This window comes from Phalaenopsis equestris, unplaced genomic scaffold (genome assembly GCF_001263595.1).
Source record: "Phalaenopsis equestris unplaced genomic scaffold, ASM126359v1 Scaffold000094, whole genome shotgun sequence".
Taxonomy (NCBI): domain Eukaryota; kingdom Viridiplantae; phylum Streptophyta; class Magnoliopsida; order Asparagales; family Orchidaceae; genus Phalaenopsis; species Phalaenopsis equestris.
Genome location: NW_018164536.1, coordinates 2,470,048 through 2,488,678, shown reverse-complemented (window position 1 = coordinate 2,488,678; position 18,631 = coordinate 2,470,048). Strand labels below are relative to the sequence as shown.

At 32.6% G+C, this 18,631-nt stretch overlaps 1 protein-coding gene across 2 annotated transcripts; it reads right to left on the bottom strand.

Annotated features, from left to right (window-relative positions):
• Positions 1–1,329: 1,329 nt before the first annotated feature.
• LOC110020255 (succinate dehydrogenase subunit 3-2, mitochondrial-like) lies at positions 1,330–14,330 on the bottom strand. 2 transcript variants are annotated; one of them, XM_020718289.1, is made up of 3 exons: positions 14,161–14,330; positions 2,212–2,276; positions 1,330–1,990 (listed from the first exon to the last, which is right to left on the bottom strand). In XM_020718289.1, the coding sequence occupies exons 2-3, from the start codon at positions 2,234–2,236 to the stop codon at positions 1,677–1,679; spliced, it is 339 nt and encodes a 112-aa protein (XP_020573948.1). In that variant the 5' UTR covers positions 2,237–2,276; positions 14,161–14,330; the 3' UTR covers positions 1,330–1,676. The 2 variants fall into 2 exon arrangements, with proteins under 2 accessions (XP_020573948.1, XP_020573949.1); XM_020718290.1 differs by having other exon boundaries at positions 1,618–1,990; positions 2,212–2,286.
• Positions 14,331–18,631: the final 4,301 nt, after the last annotated feature.

Sequence of the window (18,631 nt, the reverse complement as noted above, 5' to 3'; positions counted from 1 at the left end):
GTTGAGTTACATGTGTGAGTTTTCATTAGTTCATTTTTATTATTATTCTTTATATTTAGTCGAATAATTCAATGGCCAATGGAAGCTTGAAAATATAGGGTAATTTTTCTAAATTAAATAATCAGTCGTGGATTATTTAATTTCAAGTGAGCTAGATCATAATTAATGTCATTCTGTCTAGTGGTGTACACCGAGCCGAACATGAGTGAGTGCAGGCTCAGCTCGTGTTCGGCTCGGTAAAAAATCTCTGTTCCTGTTCAGCTCGTTTATATTTCAAACATAAAAAATGTGTTTGTGTTCGGCTCATTTGCTTAGCGAGCAGAGTACGAGCTGTTCGCGAACAAAGAGTCATTTTAGCAACCCCGATCACGCAACCGTTGGATGTTGAGGGTTGGGGGCAAGATTTAAATTCTATTGTTTATATTAAAAGATCATTTAAATATAATTTAATATATATATTTTTCTATTTTTTAATTAATGATTTTAATAGATTATAAATTAGTCAATTAAATTTTAAAAAATTACTCATCAATAAATATATAGTTCGTGTTTGGCTCGTTAACTTAACGAACGAATCGAACGCGAGTTTCTTAATGGCCGAACACGTGTAGTTTGCAAACAACGAGCAGTTTTGACAGCCCTAATTCTGTCCAGTTGATCGGACTCGCCCTTATACTCTATATGCTACGACCAATAAAATTATTTAATTGATATGCACAGATCAAATCTATGTTAGGAAAAAATAAATATTGGCTAATATATCTGGCCCAATCGCCCTTATCCTCTATATGCTACGACCAATAAAATTATTTAGTTGATATGCACAGATCAAATCTATGTTAAGGAAAAAATAAATATTGGCTAATATATCTGGCCCATCTTATAGCTTCCAAAATTTTTTTTTTTCTAAATTAGGGAACTATATACAATATAAAAATTGATTTATTAAGGCTAAAAGGTTTTATATCAAATAAAGAGGATATTATAAAAACGACACTTGCACTTCAAATATTTATATAACCAGCTCCCAACTCCCATTTGTAATTATATCATTCAAATCTTAAAAAGCACAATAAAATCTTGATTAGATGCGTAAGATTTTGCTAATTTGATAATTAATTTCCTTTAAATAAAGACGTCTACATTATTAACAAAGCCGAACAGCAGCTTAAGAAAAATTAAAAAATCAAAACTGATTGCAAAATAGTACCTTCCAAAATGCACAAAAAATAGTGAATGAAACCTAGTAAAAATCTACAAGCAATAAACGACTATGAATTGAAAAGAAGACTGACAATAATCCCATAAAGTTCATATGACATCAAATAGTTGTCTGGCAAACCAAATAATCATTATTTCATCTTCACCGAGTGCTTGAAAACTTTCATGAACATCAAAAGGCTCAAATGAAGTCCCAATCAAATATTATGAAGGGGCATTTACATACATACCACCAAATTCTTATGTATTTAGATATCCAGCACCTAATTTTTACATTTTACATTTAAACCATCACATATTACATATTACATGAAAAATATCACTGTTTTAACTCTTAAAAAGTGAAATACATATTTTCATGCATAAGATGGCATAAAAGAAAATATTGAAGTTTCAAGTGTTGCATATAAGAAATACATAAGAATAGAGTGGTATGCATGTAAATCTTTCTATTATTAAATATCAAAGAGGGTGCTGAACTTCATTGCCAGGGGGACTAACAATATGGCACTGGCAACTCCAACTCCAAAAATTCTGTGGGAAATGGAATAAGTGGCGCTCAGCTGTGGCTTCTTCAAAGGCAAATGTGGCGATAAAGGTCGGTTCAGATAAGCCCCTTTAGCAGATTCAGAGATAATCCGGCTTCCATGGAAGGCTCTGCTACCAGTGAGAGACCTCTTCGCTAATCTTTCTTCTGTGGGCAGCTCAATGTTTGAGGGGAGCCGCCGCACTGCATTATTGTCGCTTGTTCGGCTTGAACCGATCAGTCCTACGAAGTAACAAGAGGTTTAGGGTCGCTTAACTTATTTCACAGCAACAGATTACTGAATAGAGGATTAAATCGAAGGAGTGAGAGAATCGGTTAGTCTTTTTCTATGCAGGAAGATTGCCCATTGATTTGCATCCCCCAGGAAATATTGCAAATTAATTTTATTTTTGCATCTTGAAAAGGTATGATGAAGTTAATGTATAAGTTGTCAAATCACTCACCCCGAAGTGCAAATGAAGTATCCATCTTAATGCAGCGAAATATACAAATAATAAATCCTTGAGTCCTGCAGAAAACTAGAGGCTAATTCAAAACATTATGAACAAGAAATATGAATATTAAATGAATTGTTGTCATAAAAGAAGCAATCTCAAATAGAAAACAAGGAAAGTCATGTTTCAAGTTAAACCAGAAAAAAAACTATATAACACTATCTTGGAACCGTTGTAATGTTCTTATTGCTTAAATATTTTAAATGAAGTTATTAATTTTGAAAGTTAAAGATTAATAGAAGTTCAAGTGATACATAGAAAATCTTAGAGCAGCGTATTACATTGATGGTTAGAAAATAAGAGATGGCTAGTGATTAAAAGCAATCAATGGTTAGAAAGCAATGCTTAAACAAACTGTTAATTTTGAAAACAGTAGTTTGTTACAAGTTCTAAGATAAATAAAGAAAATTTAGAGAAAATCGCTGTCAAGTTGCTACAACTATTTTGATGTGTAAATAACCAGAATGCTACAATTGCATTTAGAAATTGAATGCTATTATTCTCTTTTCAGAGTAGCAAAGCTATTTTGACAAATTACTCTAATTGCTGCGTTTACTACTTAAATTGAAAAACCAATGAGCTAAAACTGTTGTGATGAATTAAATATCTCATGATACTAAAATGGGACAAAATATGGTGATTTTACAACATGCCCAGCCATGGAAAAGATAATAGGCTAGCTTGTCTTTAATTCAAAACAAGGCAATCATTCACTAAGTCCAAATGAAGAACTTTCCATGCGGCATAAAGCCAATAAACCCTTTATCAACAATAGTAAACCTCACGAGAATTACCCAATCGCCATCCACATGGCAGGCATGCATTTCAAATACACCTGTAATAGACAATATGCCATAACATTTGCATTAATAAAAAACTCTATGCAGAAATGTCCTTTTCTTACTAGTATTTCCAATTACAAGCATCCCTAAAAAATTCTGTGAAAGGACATGCCTTTCTCGTTGAAGATCGCATTCAAACTTTAAATCCCATTACTTAGTATGTTAGAAAATAGGTACATAAGATGTAGTTATGATCTAGTAGTTGTAAAATTACTAAAGCAGATCCCCTCGAACATTCCACATATGATTCTCGATCGTCAAGCATAACTTGCATTTATTCCCTTACACATAACCTCATTCATAAATCAGGGTTGACAGTACAATAAACAAACATCAGGTAAGGAACTTCTAGCAACCAAATGTGGTTATTCAATGGGAAATATATATTTGGTTCTACTTTTATATTAGTGTCACTTAGAAAAATATCAAGTTAAAGAAAGCTATCTTTATAATCATATGTTAAAACAATATACTCATTCCTTTAAATATAATAGAGTGATCCACTAGCGAATAATATGCAACAAAAGAAAAAAGCTTTCCCCTCTAACATGATATAAAGACAAATTCGTTCCAAGTGTAACTGTCCCCTCCCTTCCCTCCCCCCTCCTATTGTATATATACCCTAGCCATACATCTCTCCTACAGCTTTATGCAGCCCCATTGTTTCTTATTTTTGTCTTTGCTTATTATTTCTACTCCGAATACACATGAAGAAGCTCTACTCGAAGCATGAAATAGATACTAAAATTTGGTGTTATTATTAATTTTTTTATCATACTTGGGATTTGGTTACACTTCCTATTAGGGTTAAACCAAATTCATGTTGAAGGGTCTTTATTTTTAAGTTTCATCATAATGGATTATTGAAAGCTACAACGCTCATTAGTGGTGGAAGAATAAACATAAGTCCAAAACATAAACTACTACAAGTTTTTCTCCACTATCACTCAGATTTATCATCTTATTTTCTCTATTGTTATTAAACAAGGGCAAACTATATCTCAAATAAATATTGACAATACTCTTCCATACAATGACCTCATCGAAGCTGTTTAAATGCAGCAATCTCCTTGGCACATTGCTTAGGGGAAGAACAAAATATACAAACATCAAATACCTAAGAACACATTCTTCTAAAACAATTTATAGTGATAATAACATATAATCTGAAAGATATAATTTATTACACGATTCACAAAGATATTATAAGATGTCTCAGTGTCAGTAAAAAGTTTCACAAAATCTTCCAAGCCGATAATCTCATTAAGGCTTTTACATTAATATATGATCTAATAAATATTCCCATAGCGCACAATATGAATTAGTTAAAGCATTTCAACAGCATATTCAATAATATCTTATCAAGATTTTATAATAAGAAATTCAGCTTCACAACTCAAACATTAGATTCCTCATTCATGGTTTGACAAATTAAAGTTCTAAATAAAAATGGACTAAAAATGTCAATTATTATTCAAGACAAATTCTTGGAAACAAAGATTCTTGCTACGTGTTGATAATATTCTTCTCATTGGAAGTGAAGCTACGGGCATTATTAAAAATATGCATATGTTGTCGTCTGATTAAGTTCATTAGCAAAGATCTAAGGCACCCAAAACAATAGTTTGCCTTAATGTTTGCATATAATTAAAAAGACATTTTTTCTCCCTCATAAAGAATATGTTATAAACCTTCTTAAGGAAATGTCTTCTTGGATGCAAGCCTACTCTCCTATGAATACTCTACAAACATGTGAAAATGAATAAGATCTTTATAGATGTTTCCTGCTATTGGCGTTTGGTAAGTAAGCTGAGCTATCTGACTGTCATTAGGCTTTATTACTTTATTGTTGGTGAGATTTGTCATATGCAAGATTTGAAAAACATATAGGGAGTGTACTTGGAGGATGTTGAAATAAATCAACAAAATCTTCTAGAAAAGGACTAGTCCATTATTGAAAAAATAACCCAAGTGTTGAAGTTCATGCAGATGTTGATCCATTGCAAATGGAAAGTCAAACCTATAAATATTGTATCTTTGTTAGTAAAAATCACGAGATTTGAGGGACTGATAAGCAAATAGTTGTGACCACATCTAGTGCTAAAAGTAGAATACAAGGGAAATGTATCACTCAACATTTCAAATGGTAAGGATTAAAACTCTTACTGAGAAGCTTAGGTTACCAATTTATTATTTTAAACTATGATAATAAAGATCCTGTCTATATTGCTAACAATTTTTTCTTTCACAAAAGGACTAACTATAACAAATTTGAATGTCACTTTATCAAGGATACTATTTTGTCAAAAAAGATACTCACACGTTATATTTGACTGAAGAATGGTTAGTTGATATAAAAGCCCTTTATTTTTTAGACATACAACAAGCTGAATCTACTTAATATGCATGCTTCATCATGGGGAGTATTAGTGAAGAACAATACAAAATCAGGAAAATCACTATATTTATCGAGTGTTATGCATTTATTTGATTATATTTCAGAATTTCTTTTTCATTCTTAAATAGAGTGTTCTTCTATTGATTAATGTACAAAAACACCAAAAAAATTTTCCTTCAAACCAGAATCTAAAGATTGCAAGAACAAATAAAAATTAAATAAATTTTAATAACAAATTGTAATAAAAATAATCAGCATTAAAAAATATGGTATTATTCATAAGGAGTAAAGTGTCAAAATTATAATAACTATAACTTAATAAAATAAAATAAATAAATAAATAAACATATAAATAAAAATTGAAACAACGCGCATAACCATCTCTATTTTTATACTTTGGAGTCATATGTCACATTTCGAACCACTCGAATCATACGACGCATCAGAGCGAGTGAGAGTGGGAGATGGAGAAGAATCGTGTGTAACCCTAGCTTGCTATCAACGCCACATTCGATTGAGAGAAGGGAAGACGTTGCCTTGAAACCGAAAAGGAGAACCTAACCACACGCGTGTAAGAATTGGGGTCGAGGGAGAAGTTGTGGGCGGTGGGTTTGTTTGAAAGTGACGAGTAAACAGTGTAAGGTTTTGTTGGCATCCAGTGTGGAAAAAGGTTTTGAATTGAAGACGAAAAGCTCTAGACGACTTCGACATGTGCAAGGGAACAATATAGTCATGCGTGCGTCCTCCGTGTGTGAAGGAAGAAAGAGAAGGGTTGCATGTGCGGGAGGTTTCGATACCTCAAGTGAGCCACTTTGTGCGATAGGGGAAGAGACGAAGCCGAAGCCCTGAGATTCTTGCTACCTCCCATGCACATATTGTGCGAAGGAGAAGAAAAGGAGCAAACGCTTGCGAGAAAGGAGAATCGTGCTAGAGGGGGACCAGACTGAGCTCAGTGAAGTAAGGATAAGGGTTTAGTTTTTATTTATGCAAGCTATTTTTTTATTTAATTAAATATTAATAAGTTGTATATAAATTCTATGAATTTGATATCAATGATAAAGTTGCTCATGCAATCAAAGTATGCTACTGGGTGAGATTGAGATCAACAATAATGCATTAGAATAAGGGACAAAGTGAGGTAAGTTTTAAGTAAATTATCAATTCAGGATTTTACATATTTAATTTAAATGTATTAAATCTTCTTTTATTAATTAATGCCAAAACAAAAATATTTTGATTGGAGGAGATCTATATATTGGAAGAGGTGACTAAGGAAGAAGCAAATAAGAAAATAATATGACGTATGACATTAAGTTATAAAGTGTGTAAAATATTTCATGAAAACCTAAATAAAACTTTAAATTTATGATGTAAAGTGCCTTTAGGTTTTAGACATTAAGCATGTTATAACAAATTAAATATGAAGGAGATTAGATTATTTGATATAAGATTATGATTCAAAATTATAGGTATTAAATAAATAATAAAGCTAAAGGTTCTAAGTGACAATAATTAAGTAAAATAAAAGTGACTAATTATTACTTTATTTGTATTAAATTAGTCACTTCTATGATTTTAAAATGTTTCATTTATTACACATATTAAGAAAATTCTTATAATTGAACGATCACAAGTGAAAATGTTTTGCATGTTTTATGATCTTCATTTTTTTATCCTTTGGGTTGATTAAATAAATACTTAAATGAATTTAATTATGAAAATAAATAAAATATAAGTTAAATAAAAAATAAATGATCAGGTTTATCAAGAGTCACCCCTAATAGTACTAGCAGATAACGCAATTGGACTCGTGCACGCCAAATACAAAAAGAAATAAAAATGGTTGTGCCTTTATGGTGTAAAATGGAAAAGGAAATGAAAATGATTGTCTTTATGATGAAAAATGAAAAAGGGTTTGACGACACTCCTGAGATAGCTTCTAAAAATTAAAAAAAAAGGAATGAAAAAATATATATATAATGAAAATGAAAATATAATTGATAAAATGATTAAATAATTTTTTTTATAAAAATGAAAAAGCAAAGGTTAGTTTATGATCAACATACTTTTTTTAACATCCATGTTAGGCATTTACATAAAGATTTAATACATAATAAAGTAGCAATTATTCACTAAGTTTTTTAACTTAACTTGTTATTTAATGGACATTTTCAGAAAAAGAATTGCTATATTGAAATGTTTAATAGAAGAAAATTAATTTATAGGGGGAGAGACATTCTTCAAAATAGGTATCATTTTGTTAAATTTTATGTTTAGGTTATATGATTCACTTTTATAATATCACTTGTTTTGCTATAGTGGACTAAATGATAGTACTTGTTATGTTAAATGATGTTTACATTTGTATTGTAGATTTAGTGGATCTTTTTTATATGAATGAAATTGAGGACTAATGTTAATGTTTAGAAATGTTTTTCATCGTCCGAACATTCAGTCCCGTTTTAGTTAATTCTAAATTCTTGAGTTGTGTCATGACAAAAATAGTCTTCTAACTATTTACATGGGGCAATGCTAGTCCCAAAGTCTATAAAAGTGTCAACTTGATCCACAAACTCTTTTAATGTTAGCTAAAATAGTCCTCTTTGTGGATTAATTTAACCCATATCAAAAGATTCTTATGAATAAATTGACAATTTATAGACACTTGAACAAAAAATGATTATTTGCAAAGAGTCGGAGGATCATTTTGACACTTTTCACTATTCATAAGTTAAATGAGTGAGTGTTGATTATAAAACATTCTATTTTATATGAACAAATTTGATAAATATTGAACTTCTAGGATAGAGAATCATAATGGAAACTTCATTAGAAAGCAAACTAATTTCGTAACTCACATTAAGAACTCTTATTTGTCACACAATCCCACAAACTAATCATAAATTTATAATGAACAATAAGTTGGCAAACAACAAGCAAGAACAAACAGCTAATATTGACTATACTATCATACTTCAAACGCAATCACTATGTGCAGGGGATTTCTAAGGAAAATAATGAATAATTAAAAGTGCACATATTCATCTTACGTGAATTTATTTCTAATTAGGACTATATAATAATTTTCTTGAGAAATTACAAGCATCGAGCTCAGTAAATAAAATTTTGAATCAATATCTCTAAATATATTGATAGGCTATACAATTGATTGGAAATCACTAGATTAGGCAGGGAGAGGAAAGATTTGATTCCAACAGAATTAATAGTAGAACCCGGCTCAATTTTGGATTATTCTATCATGCAGATGTTAGGCTTTTGGAGAGCCCATGGGAGAGGGAGAATAAGAGAAAGTGGGGAGTCGAAGTAATAGATGTGAAAGGCGGGGAACACATGCATGATCGGGATTGAGAGAAAAGATGACAATAGTGCGCTTCAACCGTTAAACTCAAAGCTAGTGTGGAAGCTGTCGTCCAAATGTTTTTTGCAAAGGCAGAATAAAGCCGAAGTAATAAATACACGACCTTGAATTCACTCATTTTCTTACAAGGATAATTAAAAAAGAAAGCGTGCTCTAACATCTAGCTCATTAGTTAGAAATAAAATACATAACCTTAAAAGGCAGAATTTGAGTGCTCACTTTGCCTAAAAAAAGAAAATTTGTCGATAAACCACCCAATTATTATGTATCTAAATATCTAATAATTAAACTTTTATATTCATATTAATCATACTTAGGTGTCATAAACTTCTAATTGAAAAGTGTATTACACTTTTAAAAAGTTACTGATAACCTTGATTTAATATTAAAAATTTGAATTTTATGCATATAAATATATAAGTTTAGATGTTAAATATGTACATGCATAAGAATTGTGTTGTATATATGTAAATACCCAAAAAAATATGGAAGACTTACATGCATATCATATAACTTTTATATTTATTTATATTTCTAACAGTAAATTTTTAATAATTACTTACATAATATTTTAGAGTCACAATCAACTCATAATATATGCGTGAAAAATTATATTTCACATTAAAAAGTTTGAAATTAATAATATTTTTTTATATGATATTAAAGATATAATGTTATATAAATAAATCTTAAAATTTTAAAAATAGATATATGAATACATTAAAATTATTTGATATATATGTAACTCCCCCAAAAAAATTCACATATATAGTTTTATATATTATTAAAAAATTGGTTTTATATGCTGCATAATGCTCTTAATTAAGCAAATATGTTATTTATACTTGATTTAGAGAAATATGATTGAAATGAGATTATATTTAAATATCTTTCTCCGATGCTTGTGCCCTTCCACAAAATAGCTCCTTTCGATCCTAAGTAATCCTTTGATCGTAAAACATCAGCACAAACTCCTTAAAATGAACAAAAGGTTAATGTTTACTTGTTTTTTGGGTTATATCCATCAGAAAACAGTCATATCACGTTTCAACATCGACTTTCCTAAATTATAATATGAAAAAAAATGAAAGAAGAACCCTAAGTTTGAAATTGAATAAGGTTCAAACCTTATATTTAGTATTTGACCCTTATTTAAACAAGATTCGAACATCTATTTTGAACCTAGAGTTTCATTATATGCAAAATTAGGTTTGAATAAAAATCAAAGTACAAAGTACAAAGTTGCAGGGGAAAATTTAAACAATATTTAACCATGTTTAATTTATTTTTTACCTGTTATATGAGACAATAACATATCAAAAACCCAAAATTGACCAAATAAACAATTGTAGTTGAGTCAGATGAGGATATAGAGGGATTAATATTGTTAACTATAAGTTAAGTAAAATGTGATCATAATTTCTTTCGGGAACTAGAAATTGAATTCAAATGAATTCTACGAGAATTGGTTGAACAAAGCTTTGAGACATGCTGAGCTATTAAAGTAAAATCATTTTTCTAGAATGGTCACATAAGTGATTTTTTATTTTGACAATGATGGGAAGGTGGGAAAGAGGTGACGACCATCTTTTCTACAAACGCTACAATCCCTTTATTCTAATAACAATGGTTGTATGATCATAATCATAATGTGGAATGGGTAACTCAATGACTCAAAGAAATAGGGAGATAGGAAAGTTTGTCATCAATTGAACTTGTTGGATGAATTGTGGGAAGGAACTTGACTATGCGAAACTCTGAATTTTATTTCTATAATTTAGTTCTATATTTTAGTTGGATCAATAATAAAGAGTTGATTTTGAAGAAGTTTAAGGTGTAGAAATACATTTGAATGGATTTTTCATCCCGTTGAAAGGAGGGTGAGTTAAAATAAAGAGTGTACTTAAAAGATAATATTATCTTCAAAAATAGGCAGAATAAAAAAGAAAATCCCACATCCTATTGACAATCATGTGAAGCGTGGCAGTAGATGCAATTGTGAGCTAAAGAATTTTAAGCATTCATATGAGAATATTTTTAGTTGGAAGCTAGTTATTTAATAAATTCGGCGAGACACCCATTCATCTGAGAAGTGGAGAGTCGAGATGATTTAGTTTCTCATGAGATTCCACAAGTAAATGAAAAGTCCAAGACCAATAGAGATGGGCTCTTCCATGAATTTGATTGATTTAACATAAATGAATTGAGAACTTTTGACCCAAAAAGTGGAGTACAAGAAGATATGGATGAGCATCACCAAGAATAAAAAAAAAGGGTTTTAAGCAATATTTTTAAAAGCACACTTTATGAGAAAAGCCAAGTGAAGTTCGTGATGCTCGCTTCGTTGAGGCAAGCTTTGAAGCACTGAAGTTTAGTTGCAGGATTTTTTTTTTTTTTTTGCAATTTTTAAATTTTTTAGTTATTGCAGTAAATTATTAGAAATTGTTTGCAATTTTAATTCGCAGGTTTAACTTCAATAAGTGCCTTCAAGTTATGTATTATACCACATTTTCTTCAATTTTATATCAACTTTTAGTTCATACTTTATATTTTATAATTATTAATTAATGTATTTATACATTAATAGTTTTATGTAACCTATTAGCTCTTTGGTAAACAAAAACATAGTTTCTCTTTTCTCTTTGTGCTTTGAAGCAAAAACAAAGCCTTGTGCATTACATTGTGATTTGATAACATTGGTTTTAAATAGTCATACATACAAGATAAATGTGACAAGAGGATTTGGTTAGGCCACACAACAATGGGCATGAAACGTCTATCTTCTAACACATTCTTTACCATGCAAATTTGAGAAAGACATAAGTTAAGAGTTTGGATAGTTAGTGCTTGACATTATCTTAATTGCTTCATTAACGAAACCAATAACACCACGAGCCATTTTAATTTTATTCCACTCATTCTCAATGGAGCAATTCCCGTATGCAGTATATTTTTTCTTTGTATGAAAAGAAAGCTTCTCTTAATTGTAATGCAACAGTAAACATACAATACGTAGAGTTCCATCATGTAGAACATTATATTACTAGTTTTCTTATAAGCAATTGTAGTTATTGAACATTGTTCACAAATCTTATCAATCTAGCATCAGAGGAATCTACAAAGCTTACTATGTCACAAATCTAATTTGTGCCACGAATCTTGTCAACCACATTAAATTATTTAATCCCACTAACCATCAAAGTTAAAATGGGTGCATAAAAACTAACATGAAACAACTTACCCACGAAGAATACATTTTTCTCCACTCTAAAGTTATCCTTCAACAGCTTGATTGTCCTAACATTATTTGAGACATTACTTAATGATATTGTGCTTCCCATTCAACAAGAGTTTTATAGAATGTGTAAAAAATGTTAGATATTGTATGTGGAGGTGGCAAATGTAGAAAATTAGGAACATTTTTTTAAGAATATTCAATTTAAATTAAGATAATGAACAGCAAAAGACAAAATAAGTCATTATCTAGCTTTTTGAATTCCATAAATCAATTGTAAAACTTATTTTAATTATATTTTTTAGCATATTCCTTAGCTTCCTCTTACACTTCACATAAACCGGTGTGATATCAGTACAAACAGTTGTCCTTAAATATTTCCTAAAATATAAGTATATTGACTTTAGAACAAAATTAAAACAATTTTTTTTTTTACAATTGAGAAAGGTTTTTCGTTAGTCAAGAAATAATGTGTACTCTTTCTCTAACTTTATTGTGATCATATTTGAATATTATTAAAATATCTCCTTCAAATTTTGATTGAGCAGCTTACATCTTTAGCATAAACTGGTAGAAAATGTAATCTTTTTTTTGTTTTCTTAAGGCATGAATCCTAACTTCATAATGCTTTAAATGTCTTCTAAATATTTATTGCACCTGTACTTTCTAAAGCAATTTTTTTCTTCCAATGATAACATTTCTCTTTTCTCTAACCATCAAAAATGATTATTTCTTTAAACTCTTCCCATATTTTTTGTCTTCTTCCTTTTTTCTCTGAACAAGATAAACACTGTCAATGTCATCATCCAGCTTGTCAGCATCGTTCACCATCATTACCCCCATTACCATCATTCTCTCTATCATTATTATCATTATAATTCTCAATAACATTCTTATCTTCAATTCCAATAATAAAATTTTGCTCTCCATCTATATGAAGTTGACTCCATTTATCTGATTTTTCATTCTCCATGTTTACTTGCTCTCTAATGCAATAAACAATGAAAACAAAATAATTTAATATCTTCAATAAAGCCAAAGTAATAACATCATTAATTCATTAAAACAAAAGTTCCATTCATTGAGCATTTGACGAATAAACTCACCAGAAAATATAAACTCAAACATAAAGAAAGCATCTAAATTTAAAATATAAATAATCAAATCAACTCAAGCTATAATTTTTTTTTATATATATAAATTAGAGAAAGTCGTCTTAGATGGTTTGGTCACATTAAGCGTCGACCATCTGATGATCCGATTAGGAGAGTAGATGTTTTAGATTCAAACTATGTTAAGAAAGACAGAGGTAGACCTAGGAAGACTTGGGCTTATTGTATAAAAAATGATCTTGCTTTATTAGAACTAAATGAAAATATGACACTAAATAGGACGCAATGGAGAAAAGGGATTCATGTAGCCGACCAAGTGTAGTGGGATTAAGACTTTGTTGTTTTTTTTTTTTTTTTGTATTGAAATAACACATATACGACTAATTAATAGAAAGAATTTTAAAAAAAAAACTTGAGGATGGCCAGCTTATTAACAGATACCACACTGAATTACTATTTTGGTGGTATGCATCACAAATTGAACAATGAAAAAAAATCGTCCAATAAAAAATTTCAGGAGCTAAAATATCCAATAACAAGACGAATACCAGCACTAGCAAATTAAAACTAAAAAAAAAGGTTGTAGCAGGGCTATTTGGTAGCAGGATTTAACCTAAATCCTGCTAAGTAGCCAAAATGACAAATTTAAATCCTACAGGATCTTAAATCCCGTTTCTCCTCCGTTTTGCCTTAAATCCCGCATTTAGTAAATCCCTTTGGAAGGAGTACTTACGGGCCTGTCTGGTAACCGATTTAGAGTAGGATTTAACCTAAATCTTGCCGGACGGCCATTTAGGAAAAAATAAAGCCTCGGATTTGATAAATTGGGATTTTACGGATTTCAGCCTTTATTCCCGGATTAACTAAATCCCGTGGTGGATTTAGTAGATCCGGGACGGAAGCTTCGCGCGAAAAAGAAGACGTTAAGTTACCTTCCTCAATGGTTTTGGGTAGAAGAGGAGCTGAAGGAGGAGAAATATGGGAGTTTCAGTTCTTTGTAAGCCGCGATCCCGTCGCTGCGTTCCAAAGCTATAGCACCAATTGCGACTGCGTATCGCGAGAGCTCGGGGCCGAGGGATGGTTTTGGACGAAACAGTCGGGGAGCGAGGAATACGCATGCGAGGATTTTATTAATTTAATTTTATTTAAGCTAAATTTATTATTTAATTGATTAATAATTATTAATTAAAATTTAATTATATTAATTGTAATAAAATAAATGTTTAATTATTATTAAATTATTAATTAGTAAAAATAAATATTATTCTCTTATTAGGTGGCCAAGATGACAATGATTACCTGGAGGAGTGGCTTTACACTTAGAGATAAAATGCTAAGTGAATATATTTGTGTGATAGGGTTAGTGTAGCTCCACTGACGAACAAAATGAAAAAGAGTCGTCTTAGATGGTTTGGTCACATTAAACGTCGATCATCTCACAATCTAATTAGAAGAGTAGATGTTTTAGATTCGACTTATGTTAAGAAAGGCAGAGGTAGACCTAGGAAGACTTGGACATATTGTATAAAAAATGATATTAATTTATTAGAATTAAATGATTATTAGAATTTATTAGAATTAAATGAAAATATGACACTAAATAAGATGCATGGAGAAAAAGGATTCATCTAGTTAATTATTCTTTTACAAATATTAAACTTCAATTTAATAATTAATTTAATAAAATTTATATTAATAATTAATTAACTTAGTAAATATATAATTACTAATTATCATATTTTGAAATAAAATATTAATTGAATTTAAGAAGCTAGCCGATTTTTGCTATTTTGGAATGTTTTAAAAATTCAAATTTCCCTCATTTACTAAATACTTTTATAATTTATTGTTAAAGTGTCACAACCAATACAGATTTTTAAATCTTGATAGAAATTGCCAAACAATTTCACGTGATTTTATAGGATTTAATAAATCCGGTTGCCAAACAATTTTTCGGATTTAACCATTTTAGGTTTAGTAAATCCTGTAAAATTTGGATATACATGATTTATTAAATCCTACTAACTTAAATGTCATTTGTTACCTGTTGCCCACGACATTTAGAGAAGCTAAAGCGTGTGAAGGCCGTGGGAGGATGGAAGAGAAAGATGAGGGTTAGTCAGGTAGGAGCAGAGTGGAAAAGGGAGATATACAGGAGTTTCAGAGATCTTATCCACCGCAATCACATAGCTGCCTTTCCAACTTGCTCTAGTGGCGATTGTATCGCGAGGATTTCAGGCATGATGGGAGGAAAGAATGGGATTGTTTTGGGTGAAACTGGGAGAGAGAAACGAGGTTGCCGTGCATGCAAGTTTTGCATACAAGAGTAAGTTTCACAATTTAAAGTATATTTATTTAAGTTAATTTTAAATAAATTTCATTCATTAAAAATTAATAAATATATTATCAAATTAATTATAAGAGGTTTTTAGATACAACAAACTTCAAACTCCTTTTATTATGTATTTCGCACTTCGTTAGCCTCATTTGTGCATCTCTTGTTCCACAACCTTAGAAGAAAAGTATGCCAATATCTTCTTTTCTGTTCCTAGCGTCTCCTCCCTCTACTTGCCTTATCTCCTGCTTTGCCTTAAGTCGGAGTCTCCACCAGCCTTGTCCGAAGCCGGAGCTTTTGTCGCAAACGCTCGGTCTAGTCATCTCTTCTCTTTTTTGCTTGTCATGTCTCCTCCCCCGGCCTTGTTGCTTACAAAGCCTCTATCATTTCCGAACGCCCAATCCAGTTCTCTTTACTTATCTTACTTATTTCTGATCACAGTCCTGGCAATGTGATTTATCTTCTCTTCTTGCTTGTTCCTGATTTTTTTCTAATTGTTTGAATTAGGATGCAATACTTTTAGGAAAACATTCATTATGTAATGCAATGGAAACTGTGAGTTGGAGAGGCAGAACTAGGGAAATGAAACTTAGGGACAAGGAATGAAGCTCACACATGAAAGCTTTTTTGGCTTCATATAGAATTTCAATAGTTTGATCACCCTTCTAAATCAAAAAAAGTATAGATGTATTTATTGATGATGCATTGTGGTAACAGTAACAGTTGCTAGCATAATGTTACCGGTTCAAAGCTTTTCACCCAATGTTAAATAATGTTATTTTGACCCCCAATTATTGAACTAAGGTAAAAGGACACTTTTGTAATATGGTATCGCTCACCTACCTCCCACTTACCGCTCACCTACCTCCCACCTACCACTCTCTTGCTTTTATAAATAGAGAGGGTGTGAGGCTTAGGAGAGCAAGGGAAGAGTTCTTAAGCTACCACAAAGGATGAGACAATAACTAGAGAGCTAGAGAGGAGGAGAGCATCTTGAGGCATGGTATCAAGGCGTCGCTTGAGAGGGAGGCCATAGAAGGAAGATGAGGGCTCATCTCTATGTATAAGCTATGTATTCTCCATTTTTTTTGCCTTAGTGAACTATTTGATTGATTCCCTCAGTTGGACCGAATCACATAAACGATATGTGTTTGCTTGTGTTCTTTGTGTCTCATTTCTATGTTTCTATGCCAGGAAGTACATATCTCACAACAATTGGTGTCGTCTATGGGAAGATCCATACTTCTTGGCTAGGGGTGTCCGCGTAAAGGTGTTCGCGGCCAGCGACGAAGAAGACGAGTTCAACAAGATCATCGACGACCTCGATAATATCGACGTCAAGATGGATGATGAGGACAAGGCACTACTGTTGCTAAACTCTATTCCTAAGAGCTACGAGCATTTCAAGGATGCGATGCTCTATGGAAGGGTGCAAACTATTACTCTGGAGGATGTTCAATCTCTGATTAGAGCCAAAGAACTTCAGAGGAAGCATGATAGGAGAATTCGGAGCAGGAGTTCGGTCTTGCGAGCAGCTCGGCCAGATGGAAGAGGCGGAGATCGTGCAGAGAAGGGTTTGGGGAGTTTCTTGTTCGGGAGTTCGCGAAGCAGAAGGACCTGGGCAGTTTGGCGAGGCGCGATGGCTCTGGAGAGGCAGGTCTTCTCGTGCGAGAGGCAGAGGAGGAATTCTTGATTTGTTCCGCTGTACGCGCGAGACGGAGGAGGAACTGTCCGCGAAGGAGCAGAGGAAGGCGGGTAGTTCGGTCCGCAAAGGGACAGATCTCGCGAAGGAGGAGGATTTCCGCGACAGCTCTCGGAATTCAGTAGGTGCTCAACAAAGCGGACTTCACACGTTATTGAGGATCAAGTCACAATAATGGGTTCCGCCAAATTCGACATCGAGAAATTCAATGATAATAATGATTTCGGTCTATGGTGAGTAAAGAAGAGAGCTCTATTGGTTCAGCAAGGTGTTGCAGAAGCCTTGCAAGGGTAGGCGGCATTGCCAGCCGACATGACCAAGGAGGGGAAGAACGGCATACCGCAAGGCCCACAGTTTGATAATCCTGAGCTTGGGCGATAAAGTTCTGAGGGAGGTGTCTAAGGAGACAACGGCTCAAGCACTTTGGGTCAAACTCGAGGTACTCTACTTGACAAAATCTCTGGCTAATAGGTTTTTTCTGAAGCAACGCCTATACTCCTTCAAAATGCATGAAGACAAATCCGTCTCAGAGCAGATTGACGAGTTCAACAAGATCATCGATGACCTCGAGAACATCGATGTCAAGATGGACGATGACAAGACACTACTATTGCTAAACTCAATTCCCAAGAGCTACGAGCATTTCAAGGATGCGATGCTCTATGGAAGGGCGCAGACTATTACTCTAGAGGAGGTTCAATCTCTTATTAGAGCTAAAGAACTCCAGAAGAAGCACGACATGAAAGAGGAAACCAGTGGAGATAGTCTGACAGTTAGAGGAAGATCGAGCAAGAAAGACTTCAAAAGTGATCAGAGCAGATCAAAGTCCAGAAGGAAGGGCAGAAGTCAGTCTTCTAAGAGATCTAACAAGTGTTACCACTGCACAAGGAAGGTCACTTTAGAAGGAACTGTCCGGATAGAAAGAAAAGTTTTCAGGAGAAGCCCAGAGATTCTGGAGAGGCAAGCGTAGCCTCATGACTACGATTCTGTTGAGGCCCTGGTGATCACAGAATCTGAATCCAGTAAGGAGTGGATCCTCGACTCAGGGTGTTCTTTCCACATGTGTCCTCACAAAGACTGGTTCGAGACACTATAACAGGAAAATGATGGGTTCGTTCTCTTGGGAGACAATAAAGCTCATAGGGTTGTTGGAAGTGGATCAATCAGGATAAGGATGTTTGATGGAGTTGAACGTGTCCTGAAACGAGTACTGAAAAATGTCATGTAGCTCAAAAGAAATCTAAGAAATCTGATTTCTTTAGTTACGCTGGAGTCAAGAGGAGCTCGTTCAAGGCAGAGAATGGCTGCATCAGAGTAACCAAAGGCCCTCGTGTCGTCATACAAGGAGGCAAGAAAAAGGGGGTGT